The following is a 19,679-nucleotide window of genomic DNA, read 5'->3' on the forward strand; positions in this document are numbered from 1 at the left end:
GACAGTATCTTCTTGCTGTCGTTTAAATTTCCTGTCTGTAGCCCGTCATCTTCGTGGTGTAGCAATTTTAATGGCCAGTAGTGTATTTCAATCGAACTACAACAGCAGAATATCTCCATTCGGATGAGAAATCGCGCCCCATGTTTGTTAGGCCGCATGGTAGGTGACAATCAGGTTGGTATCCCACCGCTGTCCAGGGCGTCTCCAGATACTGCTGGTCATTGGGGTTCATTTCGAAGTGGGACCCATCACTGAAGGCTATTCTACTCCAGTCAATGAAATTCTAGGCTGAAGAGGTTTCCCGAGAGCCCCCGAACAGCAGAGGGATACCAACCATTAGGGGCAGGGTGCTCCAACCAGCTCGGTATCCATCGCACCAATTGGACAGAATTGGGCACGATACCCACCAGGAAGACATCCAACAATGTCACGCCGAACAACTGCATGTATAAGGGCCAGAGGTCTTCCAAGACTCACCGGGCGGGGTGGCGCATTGGTTGCCACACTGGACTCTCATTCGGGAGGACGACGGTTCAGGCCCGTCTCCAGCCATCCTGATTTAGGTTTTCCGTGATTTCCCTAAATCGTTTCAGGCAAATGCCGGGATGGTTCCTTTGAAAGGGCACGGCCGATTTCCTTCCTAATCCGAGCTTGCGCTCCGTCTCTAATGACCTCGTTGTCGACGGGACATTCTCTTGAATAAATCATCCAATTTTTCTACCGATTTCCGTCCCATTCGACTAAATCCTCTGTGGTGAGTCGTTTCTTTTGTCTTAGAGTGTACTGGCGTGCAAATTTTTACCTGTTATTCGACAGAAACTAAAATGAACCCACTGATGATAGTGGAACTCTGCACTAAAATGCATGGCTGAAAAAAAAAGTCTTTGCTCGCGGCAGAATTCCTCCCGAAAAACTATTTGAAAGTAAACACCATTAAAATGGGAACTTTAACCTCATGAGGAACATTTTTTATTGCCGGCCGCGGTGGCTAAGCGGTTCTAGGCGCTTCAGTCCGGAACCGCACTGCTGCTACAATCGCAGGTTCGAATCCTGCCTAGGGCATGGATGTGTGTGATGTCCTTAGGTTAGTTAGGTTTTAGTAGTTCTAAGTCTGGGGGACTGATGACCCCAAATGTTAAGTCCCATAGTGCTCCGAGCCAACAGTTTTATTTATCTTCTCCAGCGTGACCACAAATGGAGAAGTTACAAGGTCCTTACATTGAAAGGTTTGCAGCAGGCTGGGTGATACGTCACACTTATTTATTTATGTAAAGAGTCATTAAACAAATACAAATCTCATGCAATAAATTTACAATTTTTCTAACCTAGATTACCTTGATACCTCTGCCTATAGTGCTTTTATTGTGGTGATCATTGCCGAAAAAACGGCATACCAATGCCTGTTACAAATAAAATGACAGAACCCGGCACTATGACAGCTTCCCGTACGGATAAACAGGGAAATACTTACCCAGGACAGTTGTAAACACGAGAAAATTGTCCGTATGCTCCACACTGCTTACCTGAAACAAACAAGAGAAGGGGAATGTTAGACTATGCCACATAATCTTTTACTGTTAATTACACATTCCGACACGAGACAAGGCAAAGTGGAACACACACACACACACACACACACACACACACACACACACACACACACACACACTGCAGCCCATATCAATAACAACTTTCAGCACATATTTGTGAAAATTATAGTCATTTTATAAGTGAACCTAATACGTTTATTTCGCAGTGGCAGTACATCGTTATTAGTGAGCGTGTATCATCGTTTGTAAAGTCGTATCAGTATTCATAAAATGGCAGTGGGTAAATAGGGTACTTTGAGAATTTTTTTTCGGTAACAGTTTAAGACTAATGGGTTATCCTCATCGAATCCATGTCGGACTTCAGCTTTGTTCATTCAGTCAGTGTTTTGTCACAATATGAGTTCGTTATACACTAAAAAATTGACAAAACACATGTAAATCGAAATTACGGTAATTTACTTAGTACTCATTGAAAAAGACCCCACTCCCTTGGTCTTTATCTCCCATTTGTTTTCTGAGAATATTCCTGATCACTTGAGAACATTTCACATAATGAGAAATGAATATTAAAATACTTAAAAAATTTGGTATTTCGCGCTCAAAAATACTCTGCAGTGATTCAATGTACTCTCCAATCCACTTATGTATTCAATAACAACCTAACTTGAAATTAAGTACTCTTAACTCACTTATTCATTTCTTTATACAGTACCAAGAACATTCCAAAACACTCGATCTAGAATGACTTTTAGGTTTGGCACTGCGACGGTCTCCTCCTCTTTTACGTTTCGGCCTCCTGTTAAATGTGAAATATACATAACACACTAAAATTCTAATTAATACACTGCTCACTACTTTAAGCAAGTCAGTTGCCCACAAATTTACTTCACGTTTCTTTGATGCACTCCAGTCGATTTCCGGAAGTAACTGACGCAAGCATCTCACCATCGTCTTTCCATGCCCTTCTCAGCTGGAACGTATCACCACCACAACAGGGTAATAGGCCATTGGAGGGCATTCTGGAAAATTCTAGAACATTTTCGAACCTATTGAAGATGCTATAATATTCTGGAACATTCCACACTGAAGCTACAACAGAGTTCCGAAACATGGCACGGTGTATGGAGTGCTACACTTGAGTTCACGATGTCTTGGGTACACAAGTGCAGCGAGTGGTACGTTTGCATAACAACCACGTTGTTGACACTGCAGTCACTCTGTACTGTTATTGTCTCCTGTGTACAGTACACTTTGCGATAAACAGCACGCAGCACTCCGTCTTCAGGCCACAAGTGGCCCATCGGGACCACCCGACCGCCGTGTCATCCTCACTGAGGATGCGGATAGCAGGGGCGTGTGGTCAGCACATCGCTCTCCCGGTCGTTATGATGGTTTTCGTTGACCGGAGCCGCTACTATTCGGTCGAGTAGCTCCTCAATTGGCATCACGAGGCTGAGTGCACCCCGAAATATGGCAACAGCGCATGGCGGCCCGGATGGTCACCCATCCAAGTGCCGGCCACGCCCGACAGCGCTTAGCTTGGGTGATCTGACGGGAACCGGCGTACACTTTGCGATGCCGTACAACACTTCATCACAGGAGTATGGAGAGATGGTATACATTTTGGGATTCTGTGATGGTAATGCGAAAGCTGCTGTTGCCGAATCCTAATCGTAGGATTCCGAGTGCATACCGAACTGGTACTCTTCCCACTATTCGCAGTCACTCTGAAAGACATCATGACCGTCAAGAAGAGGAAAACATTCTTAATTCAGTACAAGTCCCCACGAACAAGCTGATTTTGATTATTTTTTCGGACCGCTCCGGTGTGGTGCTAACACATTATGCTAATAAGGAACAGACCGTTACAGGAGGAAAACGCAGTATTGTCTGACGAAATTAGTTGGATGCCGTCACGAACACTGTCGCAGGAAGCTTTTCGAAGGAGTATTTTGATCCACCACGACAAGTCCAGCCATCCGCTGTGGCCGAGCCGTTCTCTATGGCACACAGTCACTGCTTCTCTCGAGTTATCAAAATTTCCCTCGCCCTCTGAATTCTTCTGACACACAATCGGTACCTATTTCCTCTTCCCTTGGACAAAGAAACCATTAAAGAATGACGATGAGGTAATTTTAGAAGTGGGGCATTTCCTGAAATACAATACTACAGACTTAAAGTCATCCACAGTTGGTCAAAATGTGTCGCACTGTAGGGTGAACATGTAAACGCGGACTAACACCGTCAAAAGTTTCATGGTTGGACCTTCATTTTTTCAGAGTCTTAACTAAAGCTTTACCTCTACTCCTGTAATATTTCTGTTCTGTTGTTACAGTGCCAAACCAGCCACGCGCCATCTACGTGTGGGTGTCATCGACACAGCGGTCCAACTACTGGCAGATGTCAGTGAACGGACACACCTTCTACCGGCTCAACTACCCACTGCGGCTGCATCGCTGGTACCATTCGTGCGCCTCCTGGAACAGCCAGACTGGAGAATTCCAGCTCTGGGTGAACGACGAGAGGGTCGGCAGGGGATTCCACAACAGGGTGAGTGGCTGGAGGAGCTGGAAGGGTGGACACGGTTGGGCAGCGTGGCTGGTCCATTACCTAATGACGGTGGGGCTGCAGACGTGGCAGTCATTGTAAGCGATGTGGCGCTGGTGAAATGTACTGAGATCATGCAAGACACAGAAGTGCTCAGGTCTAATATTCTAGCGAGGCAGTGAAGCGAGTCTGGAGGTACATCATCATATGCGGATTTTCTTTACACGCATCCTTCCAGCAAGGATTCAAGAAAACTTATACAGGAAAGTAATGGGATGCAGATTGAACACATTGTTAAAAATGATGCAGTTCCACTAGAATACAATAGTAAATGACATCAACTGACGATAATACCAAATGAAAAAATGAAATGATTGTATGGCATTATTTGCTGGGGATGGGCTCATCTGTGGTTGTTTGGTTACATGGTGCAAGTCTTTTTATTTGACGCCACTTCAAAGACTTGTGTGTCAATGATGATCACATGATGATAATAATGATGATGAAGCCCCATACCCCTTGACAGAGCATAGGGGAATGATGCAGAAGACCTCACTGTACTAGGCAAGGTCCTAGTGGAGGTGGTTTACCATTGTCTTCCTCCGACCATAATGGGGATGAATGATGATGATGAAGACGACACAACAACACCCAGTCATCTCGAGGCAGGTGAAAATCCCTGAGCCCGCCGGGATTCGAACCTGGGACCCCACGCTTGAGAAGCCAGAAAGCTACCACGAGACCACGACTGCGAACCGATGATGATAAGGATAACAAAACACCCAGTCCCCAAGCTGATGAACGCTGGTCCATCCGGTAACCGAACCTCGGACCCCATGATCTAGAAGTAGCAATGGTAACCACTTGACCACGAGCTGTGAAAATTTACAATCATTACGTCTGTTTTCACCCACCATATCCCACATTCATGCTCTCTCTTTCTCTCGCTCCTGCACTTTCACACATTCACTCATTCTCAAACACTCACTTGCACTCACTTTCGCTTACTCTTCCACACTGACAAGCCCTCATTTACTCACACTCACTTACTCTCTTTCATATGCCATCAAATACTCTCCACTTACATTTACAAGCTCCAGTTTACTCATGTTCACCCATTCTCCTATTCTCTCTCTCTTTCTCTCTCTCTCTCTCTCTCTCTCAGTCTCTCATTTACTGTTTAACAACTTATTTCTAAATTCCCTGATCTACTCCACACATTCACACATTCTGTCACAGCCATTCTCACTAATTTCCTCTCATTTACTCTTCCACATTCATTCTCACATTCCATTTCTCTCTCACAGTCTATCTGTGACAGTTAATGTAGGCTTTGTGTGTCTGCTTCACAAGTGTACCTCCCCTGAGAAACGGTTCGCCATGCCAGGAGATGATGAGAGTCAGAAGGAGAGATGGCAGGTAATATTTACGAAAGAATGTCAGATAGCAATGGTTACTGAATACTGCCGAATTCATTCCTGGCAGTGGGCTACTCTTCTAAGATCACACACAATGTCCCTATGCACGCAGATGTAAATGTGCAATATTGGTTTCCTAAAGAATGTGGTGATATAATCCATTTCTTTTGACTGCTCAATTAATGTTATTTACTGTTACCAGAAAGTCTCCCTCACTGTCGCAAAATGTATCCCGTTGATCATTATTAAAGATTGACATGAATTGTTACCCGGTAGTGGTCCAGCTATTACAGTGGTTCAAGGGCTATCAGACACTGTATCATGTGGGCCTTTCATTCTACACTCTGTTTCGAGCTGGTTGGCCCAATTCAGTTACTTTCTAGCCAGAAAGTGTCACAGAACTATTACAGCCACTAAAAGGTGGCGAATTTATAATGGTCGATGTTTATTTTGTTATGCTTTTTCTCACTGTTTTCCTTGAGAAATAAACCAGTCTGTTTGCAGCTAGAAGGTAGTTGTCCCAGAAGGTTGCCAACCAGCTTTCATGGGGATGTTAATGATGTTTCGCCTCATCTTTGCTGTGTGGCTTAAAAAACGAATCACTCTTTTTCAAATTGGTGAGCTACATTATACAGCTATTGTGAATGCCAGAAAGTAGTTCAGGATTATATCATGTAGAAGTTAATGTTGATTTGCATGACACTCACTCTGTCGTTTGAGAAACAGGCCACTCTGGTTACAGCTGGTGGGCTGTATGATCCAACTATTTTTGGTTTAGAAACTCGTTCATTATTATACGATGTAGTTGTTAATGTTGCCGGCCGTTGGTGCCCGAGCGGTTCTAGGCGCTACAGTCTGGAACCGCACGACCGCTACGGTCGCAGGTTCGAATCCTGCCTCGGGCATGGATGTGTGTGATGTCCTTAGGTTAGTTAGGTTTAACTAGTTCTAAGTTCTAGGGGACTTATGACCACAGCAGTTGAGTCCCATAGTGCTCAGAGCCATTTTTTGTTAATGTTGTTTTCCTTGACTCATGGTATGCCGTTCGAGAAATGTGTTGGACTCCTACCAGCTGGTGGGGAGCACGATGCTATTGTTTTGGGTGGTGTTAATGACTTCTCTGAGCTTCACTGTGCCCCATGAAATGTGACTTGCTCTCTTCCAGCTGGTGGAGTATATAGATGCCAGATGATCGGTCAGTATTGTATCATGCGGATGTTAATTTTGGTTTATTTGACTATTGGTATGTCCCTCCAGAAATGGGTCACTGTTATTGCAGCAGATGGACTACTCGACTCGCCTATTTTGGAATTATGAAGGTATATTATATCATGTGATTGTTGACTCCTGGTATACTGCTTGAGATTTGGGCCCCTCCCCTTCCAGCTGGTGGGCTACACGATCCCAGGAGGCGGAGTGGCCATCACGGGCCAGGAGCAGCGCCAGCCCGGAGGCGGCTTCCTGGAGGGCCCTGGAGCGCCACTGGGCTCTGGAGGCATGCTGGGCGAGGTGACCATGGTGTACCTGTTCGGCGCGGCGCTGGCCGCGGGCAAGGCCCACCGCGACCACAAGCACCACCACGGCAACCACCACGAGGACTACCCGGCCAACGGGCAGTCGCCCGCCTCGGCCACGCCGCCCCCTCCGCCTCCGCCGCCCCCGCAGTTCATGCACCCGCTGCTGGTCGCCGGCCAGATCGCGCCCCGCGGCCAGAACGTCATCCAGCAGATCGAGGGTTCGAGGCCCCGTCTGCCCGAGCAGCCGCAGCAACAGCAGCAGATCCTCTCAGGTGGGCACGATGTGACGTCTCCCTGCCTCACTGGACAGCTGGGCTTCAATCTTCTCCAAAAATTGCAGTTCTAAGCTGTCTTCCAGTGCTGACTCTTACTCTGTTGATCTTTCATAAGCTTCCATGTTGTTGTGATTACGTAGGCTTTCCCGGCCTAATAAGACTTGAAAGTCTCTTCGGGTTTGCTGCCGGATCCTAAAATCAACTTGATATTTCGGCGATCCAACTGGTCGTCATCTTCAGGAGAATGCTGCTTCTGCTGATGAGTCCCGCTCAGAACTGACGTCAGGTTGCAAATCGACGTCGTATACAGGCCGCCGTACAGTACACGGCGCATGCACCGCCCATCACGGTTTCTGGCTTCCAAAACAGGGAAGCCCTTAGTGAAACACTGCTGGCAACGATATATCGCAATCGAGGCCGCACCGAAGAACGTTCAGTTTTGATGCGAGATAATGCAGGATTCCACGTCTTGCTAAGAGGAAACCCATTGTCTCTGTTGATTAAATTATCAGCCAACCTAATTTCAATCGCCTCTTTATAGACACTGTTCCAAAAACCGGAAATGTTGAGAAGCGTACGAACTCTTTGACTGAAATGTGCAGGAGCTCCATCGTGCATGAACCACATGTTATGTCGTACTTGTAAAAGCACATGTTCTAGCAGCACAGGTAGAGTATTCCGTATGAAATCGTGATAACGTGCTCCGTTGAGCGTAGGTGGAAGAACGTGGGGCCCAATCGAGACATCACCAACAATGCCTCCCCAAACGTTCACAGAAAATCTGTGTCGATGACGTGATTGCACAATTGCGTGCGGATTCTCATCAGCCCACACATGTCGATTGTGAAAATCTACAATTTGATCACGTTGGAATGAAGCCTCATCCGTAAAGAGAGCATTTGCACAGAAATGAGGATTGACACATTGTCGGATGAACCATTCGCAGAAGTGTATCCGTGGAGGCCAATCAGCTGCTGATAGCGCCTGCACACGCTGTACACGGTACGGAAACAACTGGTTCTCCCGTAGCACTCTCCATACAGTGACGTGGTCAACGTTACCTTGTACAGCAGCATCTTCTCTGACGCTGACATTAGGGTTATCGTCAACTGCACGAAGAATTGCCTCGTCCATTGCAGGTGTCCTCGTCGTTCTAGGTCTTCCCCAGTCCCGAGTCATAGGCTGGAATGTTCCGTGCTCCCTAAGACGCCGATCAATTGCTTCGAACGTCTTCCTGTCGGGACACCTCCGTTCCGGAAATCTGTCTCGATACAAACGTACCGCGCCACGGCTATTGCCCCGTGCTAATCCGTACATCAAATGGGCATCTGCCAACTCCGCATTTGTAAACATTGCACTGACTGCAAAACCACGTTCGTGATGAAGACTAACCTGTTGATGCTACGTACTGATGTGCTCGATGCTAGTACTGTAGAGCAATGAGTCGCACGTCAACACAAGCACCGAAGTCAACATTACCTTCCTCCAATTGGGCCGACTGGCGGTGAATCGAGGAAGTACAGTACATACTGACGAAACTAAAATGCGCTCTAACATGGAAATTAAGCGTTTCCGGACACATGTCCACATAACATCTTTTCTTTATTTGTGTGTGAGGAATGTTTCCTGAAAGTTTGGCTGTACCTTTTTGTAACACACTGTGCACAGTTAGTGGATGCAGATGCTGGACTCTACACTAGAAGCCGCTTGTGCCCGCAGGAAGCATCTTCGGGGTGGACGGTCTGGGACTGGGCGGGGACTCCTTCCTGTCCAACAAGGCCTTCGAGGGGTCCCTGCTGGAGGGCGGCGCCGTGTCCAGCCACAAGCTGTTCAAGAGGCAGCAGGAGCACCAGGCGCTGCACGGGGACTCCGACGACCAGAGGCTGGAGCTGGAGGAGGGCCGCTCCACCACCAGGAGGAGCAGGGAGCTGCACGTCGCGCCCGTGTCCGAGGACCCCGAGGACGAGTACACCACGCCCAGGTAACCCACCTGCTGCTGTCCAGCGCACCCTGCTACTGGGCACTGCCGGCCACGTGGGGGGCTACTGCGGTCAGTCGGTCAGTCAATGCCGGGACCACTTCGAGCCCAGTGTGTCGAACTTTGGGGCACACGATGTTGGGTTTACATGAACACTGGCTTTTGGATTACCCAGTCTAACACAGGAAGGCAAAGGGATGCTTCAGTCACCGGCAATACAGTAGAGTGTTTGGGTACTTAATCATCAGACATATTGAAGAGAATCATCATCACAGATATTGAAGGTTATCATTTATACAGGGTGGTCTATTGATCGTGACCGGGTCAAGTATCTCACGAAATAAGCATCAAACGAAAAAACTACAAAGAACGAAACTCGTGTAGCTTGAAGGGAGAAACCCGATGGCGCTATGGTTGGCCCTCTAGATGGTGCTGCCGTAGGTCAAACGGATATCAACTGCGTCTTTTAAATAGGAACCCCTATTTTTATTACATATTCGTGTAGTACGTAAAGATATATGAATGTTTTAGTTGGACCACTTTTTTCGCTTTCTGATGGATGGCGCTGTAATAGTCACAAACGTATAAGTACGTGGTATCACGTAATATTCCCCCAGTGCGGAGGGTATTGGTTCGTGATACATTACCCGTGTTAAAATGGACCGTTTACCAATTGCTGAAAAGGTCGATATCGTGTTGATGTACGGCTGTTGTGATCAAAATGCCCAATGGGCTCGTACTATTTATGCTGCTCGGTATCCTGGACGACATCATCCAAGTGTCCGGACCGTTCGCCGGATAGTTACGTTATTTAAGGAAACAGGAAGTGTTCAGCCACGTGTGAAACGTCAACCACGACCTGCAAAAAATGATGATGCCCAAGTAGGTGTTTTAGCTGCTGTCGCGGCTAATCCGAACATTAGTAGCAGAAAAACTGCGTGAGAATCGGAAATGTAAAAAAGGTCGGTGTTGAGAATGCTACATCAACATCGATCGCACCCGTACCATATTTCTATGCACCAGGAATTGCATGGCGACGACTTTGAACGTCGTGTACACTTCTGCCACTGGGCACAAGGGAAATTACGGGACGATGACAGATTTTTCGCACGTGTTCTATTTAGCGACGAAGCGTCATTCAGCAACAGCGGTAAGGTTAACCGGCGTAATATGCACTATTGGGCAACGGAAAATCCACGATGAATGCGACAAGTGGAACATCGGCGACCTTGGCGGGTTAGTTTATGGTGCGGCATTATGGGAGGAAGGATAATTGGCCCCCATTTTATCGATAACAATCTAAATGGTGCAATGTATGCTGATTTCCTACGTTATGTTCTACCGATGTCACTGCAAGATGTTTCTATGCATGACAGAATGGCGATGTACTTCCAACATGGTGAATGTCCGGCACATAGCTCGCGTGCGGTTGAAGCGGTATTGAATAGCATATTTCACGACAGGTGGATTGGTCGTCGAAGCACCATACCGTGGCCCGCACGTTCACCGGATCTGACGTCCCCGGATTTCTTTCTGTGGAGAAAGTTGAAGAATATTTGCTATCGTGATCCACCAACAACGCCTGACAACATGCGTCAGCGCATTGTCAATGCATGTGCGAACACTACGGAAGGCGAACTACTCGCTGTTGAGAGGAATGTCGTTACACGTATTGCCAAATGCATTGAGGTTGACGGACATCATTTTGAGCATTAATGTGGTATTTACAGGTAATCACGGTGTAACAGCATGAGTTCTCAGAAATGATAAATTCGCAAAGGTACATGTATCACATTGCAACAACCGAAATAAACTGTTCAGACGTACCTATGTTCTGTATTTTAATTTAAAATACCTACCTGTTCGTCTAAAATTGTGAGCCATCTGTTTGTGACTATCACAGCGCCATCTGTCACAAAGCGAAAAAAGTGTTCCACCTAAAACATTCATATTTCTTTACGTACTACACGAATATATAATAAAAATCGGGGGTCCTATTTAAAAAAAAACGCAGCTCATATCCGTTTGACCTATGGCAGCGCCATCTAACGGGCCAACCATAGCACCATTTGGTTTCCCCCTTCAAGATAGACGAGTTTCGATTTCTGTAGTTTTTTCGTTTGACGCTTATTTATTCAGATCTTTGGCCCGGTCACGATCAATGGACCGCCCTATATATATATATATATATATATAGGGTGTCCCAGCTATCTTGTCCACCCAAAATATCTCTGGAACAATAACAGCTATTAGAAAACGACTTTCACCGGTATCAATGTAGGGCTGGGGCCCATGAATGTACATATTTGGAACCATTCTAAAACGAAAGCATACGTATTTTTTAACACAAACTTATGTTTTTTTAAATGGACCTCCTATATTTTTTCTTCAGCAATCCATAGCATGATAAAAAGCACATACACAATGGCGTTGATTGCATCGCAATATTCCCATTACATCCCGAGATATTGAGACGCGAGGGTTGACGCTTGAAACACCCGACATGCGCTGCTAGCGCACGTCCTGAGGCTCAGGCGTGAACCCCATGCCGCCCGTAATTGCGATGTGATTGACATGCGTAATCGCACCTCCATACTTACCAAGAGGTCCGAAACGAATAATACGGTCTGCTGCCATCCTGCTGCGATTACGGGCAGCATGGGGTTCACGCCTGAGCCTCAGGACGTGCGCTAGCAGCGCATGTCGGGTGTTTCAAGCGTCAACCCTCGCGTCTCAATATCTCGGGATGTAATGGGAATATTGCGATGCAATCAACGCCATTGTGTATGTGCTTTGTCATGCTATGGATTGCTGAAGAAAAAATATAGGAGGTCCATTTAAAAAAACATAAGTTTGTGTTAAAAAATACGTATGCTTTCGTTTTAGAATGGTTCCAAATATGTACATTCATGGGCCCCAGCCCTACATTGATACCGGTGAAAGTCGTTTTCTAATAGCTGTTATTGTTCCAGAGATATTTTGGGTGCACAAGATAGCTGGGACACCCTATATATATATATATATATATATATATATATTCCTGCAAATGGAAAAAAGATCACATCGACACCGGTGTGTCAGACCCACCATACTTGCTCCGGACACTGCGAGAGGGCTGTACAACCAATGATCACACGCACGGCACAGCGGACACACCAGAACCGCGGTGTTGGCCGTCGAATGGCGCTAGCTGCGCAGCATTTGTGCACCGCCGCCGTCAGTGTCAGCCAGTTTGCCGTGGCATACGGAGCTCCATCGCAGTCTTTAACACTGGTAGCATGCCGCGACAGCGTGGACGTGAACCGTATGTGCAGTTGACGGACTTTGAGCGAGGGCGTATAGTGGGCATGCGGGAGGCCGGGTGGTCGTACCGCCGAATTGCTCAACACGTGGGGCGTGAGGCCTCCACAGTACATCGATGTCGTCGCCAGTGGTCGGCGGAAGGTGCACGTGCCCGTCGACCTGGGACCGGACCGCAGCGACGCACGGATGCACGCCAAGACCGTAGGATCCTACGCAGTGCCGTAGGGGACCGCACCGCCACTTCCCAGCAAATTAGGGACACTGTTGCTCCTGGGGTATCGGCGAGGACCATTCGCAACCGTCTCCATGAAGCTGGGCTACGGTCCCGCACACCGTTAGGCCGTCTTCCGCTCACGCCCCAACATCGTGCAGCCCGCCTCCAGTGGTGTCGCGACAGGCGTGAATGGAGGGACGAATGGAGACGTGTCGTCTTCAGCGATGGGAGTCGCTTCTGCCTTGGTGCCAATGATGGTCGTATGCGTGTTTGGCGCCGTGCAGGTGAGCTCCACAATCAGGACTGCATACGACCGAGGCACACAGGGCCAACACCCGGCATCATGGTGTGGGGAGCGATCTCCTACATTGGCCGTACACCACTGGTGATCGTCGAGGGGACACTGAATAGTGCACGGTACATCCAAACCGTCATCGAACCCATCGTTCTACCATTCCTAGACCAGCAAGGGAACTTGCTGTTCCAACAGGATAATGCACGTCCGCATGTATCCCGTGCCGCTCAACGTGCTCTAGAAGGTGTAAGTCAACTACCCTGGCCAGCAAGATCTCCGGATCTGTCCCCCATTGAGCATGTTTGGGACTGGATGAAGCGTCGTCTCACGCGGTCTGCACGTCCAGCACGAACGCTGGTCCAACTGAGGCGCCAGGTGGAAATGGCATGGCAAGCCGTTCCACAGGACTACATCCAGCATCTCTACGATCGTCTCCATGGGAGAATAGCAGCCTGCATTGCTGCGAAAGGTGGATATACACTGTACTAGTGCCGACATTGTGCATGCTCTGTTGCCTGTGTCTATGTGCCTGTGGTTCTGTCAGTGTGATCATGTGATGTATCTGACCCCAGGAATGTGTCAATAAAGTTTCCCCTTCCTGGGACAATGAATTCACGGTGTTCTTATTTCAATTTCCAGGAGTGTATATATATATATATATATATATATATATATATTATTGGACAACCATTTGGCATAAAGAATGGATGGAATATATATATCCCATCCATTTTTTATGCCAAATGGTTGTCCAATGTCTTGTGTGGTATTGACTAATGTTAGTGCAAAGAAGCACAGCAACGAGTTATTTCGAGAATAAAAACAATGTCTGTCTCTGGTGTTGCAGGTACAAGGCCAAGATGCCGCTGAAACTCAGCAAGAAACTGTGGGCCACCTCCAGAACGTCCAGCTCTGCCGAAGAGGCGCCCACCAGCAAGGCCGACAGCTCCACGGAGAGTGTCGACAGCGAGCCAGCGACCAGTAGTCCCGTCAAAAAGGTGGCAGACAGGGCGAGGAAGTCCCCTGTGACCAAGAGGGCCACCAACGAGCCCAAGGCTCCAGCCGAGGCCTCCGACCTGGAGGAGGAGCTCCTGGCAGAGGCTGACGGCGACGCCAAGAACTCGCGCACCAGCAAGAGGGGGGCCCTCCTGCCCTCCGATGACCTCTTCCTGAGCTCCAGCGCCAGTCTGCTCAGCCAGCCCAGTAAGTCACGGTCCAACAAATGATGTCACACACAACTGGACCACTTGTAATTATAATGAGGATGACACAGCAAGTAGTGCGGTTAGTTGTTGCCAGATTTCCCTCCCCCTATGATTCAGGTCAAAAATGCCAGTAAATCTGAAGAAAGCAGTATTTGATCAATGCATTCTTCCTGTGATGACGTATGGCTGCGAGACATGGACACTGAACTCATTTATAAAAAAAATGGCTCTGACCACTGTGGGACTTAACATTTGAGGTCATCAGTCCCCTAGAAAGAACTACTTAAACCTAACTAACCTAAGGACACCACACACATCCATGCGCGAGGCAGGATTCGAGCCTGCGACCGTAGCAGTCGCGCGGTTCCAGACTGTAGCGCCTAGATCCGCTCGGCGAACTCATTTACAAAAGGGAAACTTAGCACAGAGAGCCATGGAGAGATCAATGCTAGGCTATACAAGAAACGATAGGAAAAGGACAGATGACAGACATTGTAATTCTGTCAGAGACAGCAAAGGACTTGGAAGAGCAGTTGAACGGAATGGACAGTGTCTTGAAAGGTGGGTATAAGATGAACATCAACAAAAGCAAAACGAGGATAATGGAATGTAGTCGAATTACGTCGGGTGATGCTGAGGGAATTAGATTAGGAAATGAGACACTTAAAGTAGTAAAGGAGTTTTGCTATTTGGGGAGCAAAATAACTGATGATGGTCGAAGTAGAGAGGATATAAAATGTAAACTGGCAATGGCAAGGAAAGCGTTTCTGAAGAAGAAATATTTGTTAACATCGAGTATCGATTTAAATGTCAGGAAGTCGTTTCGGAAAGTATTTGTATGGAGTGTAGTCATGTATGGAAGTGAAACGTGGACGATAAATAGTTTAGACAAGAAGAGAATAGAAGCTTTCCAAATGTGGTGCTACAGAAGAATGCTGAAGATTAGATGGGTAGATCACATAACTAATGAGGAGGTATTGAATAGAATTGGGGAGAAGAGGAATTTGTGGCACAACTTGACAAGAAGAAGGGATCGGTTGGTAGGACATGTTCTGAGACATCAAGGGATCACCAATTTAGTACTGGAGGGCAGCGTGGAGGGTAAAAATCGTAGAGGGAGACCAAGAGATGAATACACTACGCAGATTCAGGATCAAACCAGTCTCAGGACTGATACAACAACAACAGCAACAAGGTGGAGCTTCAGTTGTAAATATCACATGTAAATAACAATACAGCAGGAGCAGATGAGACATCTTAGAGACAGTAGGTTCCTCCAAATGGCAGTGCGCTGGCCACGTCGCAAGAAGAAAAGACAACAGATGGACGAAGCTAGTACTGGAGTGGAGTCCGAGAGAGTACTGGATGCCTAGAGGAAGATCACCAGACAGATGGGAGAAAGACATCACGAAGATTGCTGGTAACACCTGGCAGAGAACGGCCCAAGACCGTCCCACTTGGAGAAGACTGCTGAAAGCCTACCTGAATCCACGACTCGTAGAGGCCACATAATTTAATGATTGAATTGGCTGATGATGATGTTGATGATGACATGGTGCAGTATTGCCACATTTCCCCTTTCGACTTCAGTTCCCCCATCCAAGATAATGGATCTAGCCCACTTGTCCCTGGAGCTGGAAAGTTCTGGGTTTGATCCACAGCAAGTTTATTTTTCTTAATTTTCATCTGTTTTCCAAGAATTCTGGGACGGGGTTGTAACGGTCTTAAGTAGGCCAATTGTGACCTTTTAACCAACTAGGTGTGTCACAACCCCATCCCAAAATTTCTGGAAAACAGACAAAATTTAAGAAAGAACTTGATCTTGATCAAATGCAGAACATTCTGCCTCCAGGTACATGTGGACTAGACTTGCCATCTTGGGTTGGTGGTGAGAGAGGGATAAAAGAGAGCTGCAGAAGAGGTTGGGGTGACCTTTAGACGGAAAATTTGGCAACATTACGAGTTTATAAGGAGTAGCGGGAGCAAAAGCTGGCAATAATGCAGCCTGTCCTGGAACTCCCCTACAGGGTGTATACGTGGACAAGGAAGAAGATTCCCGGATTTTCCGGTTAAAAATACAGTTTCTCCCGTGTTAACACTTTGCCGTCCGCACGTCTCATACAAACTGATTCGCTTGGCGCCGGCAGCGCTAGTTCGAATTACTTGGCTTGTCGCCGGCCATTCTTGCCATTATCGGGAGATTTTAAATTTTTAAGTTTTACTAATCTGATCGTTAGTTCTCGTTAGTCCTCAACCCTGTTCCCCTAGTTTCATTAAGTTTCGAAGATATACATATGTAAATAAATACAAAATTTGTTTATTTAAACTTTTTGGAAAAATAATCAATTACCAATTACACTTTGAAAACCCGGTCGGCATTACTCGGTTTATTGTTGTTGTCGGAAAAACGCAAAAATGATAATATTTGTCTGAATCGGTTGCGGGACATCGTTTTGCGAAATATCGGTGTGTGTATCAACGGATTTGTTCACCAATAATCATCGATCCTTGCTTTTTTTACACTGCCATATGGACAGCAAGCCCAAACTATTTTGTAAGTTCGCGTCCCGTAACGTCGACGAATTTGGCAATTTTTTTTATCCAGTCTCCTTCTGTTGCAATTCTGACTGTATTACTTGTTAGTTTCTTTGCTAATGTACTCAAATAGATCATTCCCAATATATAATTCTACGATATCCTCGGCGCTCTGTGTATCTTTGGGAAATATATATGGACTCTGAAATCCTTCAAATTTATTATTTGTCCTCGGTAAATCAAAGTCTGACCACTGTGCACTGTCTTCGTCAGATTCATCCGAATCAGTTGGCAACTGTTTGGACATATCTCACTATCTTTCGAAAATTCTGCTTCACTTTCATTTTTTTGATATCCAATGTCTTCTTCATAATCGGCTAAGCCGTCCGGAACGTCAGACGAGACGTCCGCACATTCATCGTAAATAGAGTGCAAAGGATACTACTAAAGTGGTGTCGCCGGCCACTGCGTGATACTATGCACATGACACCACTGTGGTGTCGCCGGACGGTAGGGTGTTAAGTGACGGTATACTCTTTGTCGGCACTGTAAAACTCATCAATCCTTTGAATGTTTATGGTTTTATATACCAACGTAGAATTTCCTGGCACAGTAGAAAACGAAACTCAGGGGGGAAAACACGTTTTGAAAAATCTATGATGTGCAGCAACTTGTATGCTGCATATTTTCGTATTACGAAGGTATAACTTCGAATTCCACCGAACACCGCATGTCACTTTCCGAAGCGTTGAAACCGAGATTGCGATGCGCTTTTGTAAGCCAGTCATAGCTCATGTCACGTGATCTCGCCAGCTGGTGACAGCATAGGTCACGTGATGTAGTCAACCAATAGCAAGACCACTCTGAAGTAGCTCGAACACACTTATAAGGAATGTTAATGGTTTAAATTAATATACATAGCATTCACATATAATATTGGGCTCGAAGATTAATAAGCTGGAAGAGAAGCTAAGCTTTCCCGTATAATGTGGTATCTTAAAGGGTAACACGCTCAAAAAAGATCATCACACAAATGTGCCAGTAAAATTTTTAATAACGACTTAAACGTCTCTTCTTCTAGGCTCGAAATTCTTCTCAATGATCGTCCTCAAAGAGTTGATTTTTAGATGAGATTCACACGCCTTGTGATTTAAGAAATTCATCGTGCATTCTCGCACATAGTTCATCTTGCGTAAAAGGAAATTTGCTTTGTATGTAACGCTTTTCAAACCACCATTCGCAATATTTTCCTGCGACCTGTTAGAAATGGGTTCGCTTCAGCAGTTGCAAGTTAGCGCCATATAACAGGCGTCACCGAGCTTGTGCAGCTACGATGACGCAAGAAGCCCGTATGTTCGTACGTGTAAAACATTAAAAGGTCATACATTATGTCATAAAAGAAACAAGACATCAGAGGATACTTCAAGAGCGTCGGAATTTCATGAACCTCACTAAAATGCATAATTCGGCTTAAAGTGCACATTCGTATGTCCAGATTCGGATGTAAATTTTCTTGGCGTATCAGTACTTTATTATCTCATGTTTGGTTCTTTATTATGCCATAATGCCATACGTGCACTTGAAATACAGCGAACAGTTGAAACTAGCCCATAGTGTGAAATTAAACACCTCGTTTCAAATAAATTGACTGCCCCAGCAGAAAAGATTAATAAAAGCCAAATCTCTTAAGCAAACCGACAAAAATAACTTCATTGTTCTGCAAGGTGATTAATGATTGACTGTCAGAAAGGTGGAAATAAAATCTGAAACTAATAACAAATTTTAACCTTCCGTAACTATGCGAAAGTATTTTAACTCATTTGACAGCTTCCGGCCACAAAAATCAGTTTTGTTATCATTTATCGTGAGAGCAATAAACGAAGAGGAAACAACAAAATCACTGAACGTAAACACAGGTCGCGTGGACGCTCCCCACCTCCCCACCACAACTCGGACTGCTCTGTGCATCAGCCCTGGATCCAAGATATTTCCAAACCGGGGTAGTATTAAGTAGTGGCGCCCAGCCAAACTTCTGTAGCCTGAAGCGGGAGAAGGTTCTACTCATACGCGACTCAAATGCGCATGCACAAGAGCCCGCCCGAAACAGTGAAAAATTCCCGGAATTCTAAAAAAATCCCGGTTTTCTCCCGGATGAAAAAATTCCCGGGTTTTTCCCGGATCTCCCGGTTGTCCCGGGTAGTATACACGCTGGTGCTAACATCCTACTACCCTCTGGGTCACATTGTACATTTCATTACAGTAACTACTTTCAGCCATTGACACAGGTCATCCTTGTCGTTTATGTGCAACAATGCAGGGCTTGTCACCAGGGTCAGGATTCAGTTAAAATGAAACATAGCAAGTGACCCAGATGGTGCCTTTGTTCACAATAACCCTGCAAGTATTGGACTTCAGTAGTCTCTCTGTACTTATTGTCACTTCTTTTTCCACTCTTCCTTCGCCCATTTCCATCTTACAATACATGCACTTCTTATGGAGATGTCTTTCTTTTATCAATCTACACCTCTTCACAGTAAGAGCTTCATCTAATGCTGTCCAACAGGCATTCAGCATCATCTCTTCAGAGGTTCATACTGGTGAGATGCAGCCATGTGCAATCTCAATCAATCAGAATAGGCCTGCTCTTCTCCAACCCTTATATGTACACAATTACTCAACAAATGAAGTGCACTGCACAGAAGGATGTACTTTGACTAATAGCAACCTATCTGTGCCTTAATTCCAGTTGCGAATGGGATGATGGAAAAATGTGCTCTGCAGTGTGTGGCAGAAAGTTCATAGCACACCATGCTGATATTTTCCCCTTCTTGTCCTATTCACA

At 46.1% G+C, this 19,679-nt stretch overlaps 2 protein-coding genes across 2 annotated transcripts in view; one reads left to right on the plus strand and one right to left on the minus strand.

Moving 5' to 3' along the window:
• The window catches only part of LOC124553492 (protein PRRC2A-like), a 1,723,518-nt gene that overhangs the window by 380,867 nt on the left and 1,322,972 nt on the right, over nucleotides 1–19,679 (minus strand). The window lies entirely within an intron of this gene.
• The window catches only part of LOC124554202, a 92,606-nt gene that overhangs the window by 71,194 nt on the left and 1,733 nt on the right, over nucleotides 1–19,679 (plus strand). The window contains exons 3-6 of the mRNA XM_047128267.1: nucleotides 3,886–4,100; nucleotides 6,902–7,304; nucleotides 9,027–9,288; nucleotides 13,945–14,300. Coding sequence (XP_046984223.1) covers nucleotides 3,886–4,100; nucleotides 6,902–7,304; nucleotides 9,027–9,288; nucleotides 13,945–14,300 — 1,236 coding nt within the window. The remainder of the gene's footprint in view (nucleotides 1–3,885; nucleotides 4,101–6,901; nucleotides 7,305–9,026; nucleotides 9,289–13,944; nucleotides 14,301–19,679) is intronic.

This window comes from Schistocerca americana, chromosome 11 (genome assembly GCF_021461395.2).
Source record: "Schistocerca americana isolate TAMUIC-IGC-003095 chromosome 11, iqSchAmer2.1, whole genome shotgun sequence".
Lineage (NCBI taxonomy): Eukaryota > Metazoa > Arthropoda > Insecta > Orthoptera > Acrididae > Schistocerca > Schistocerca americana.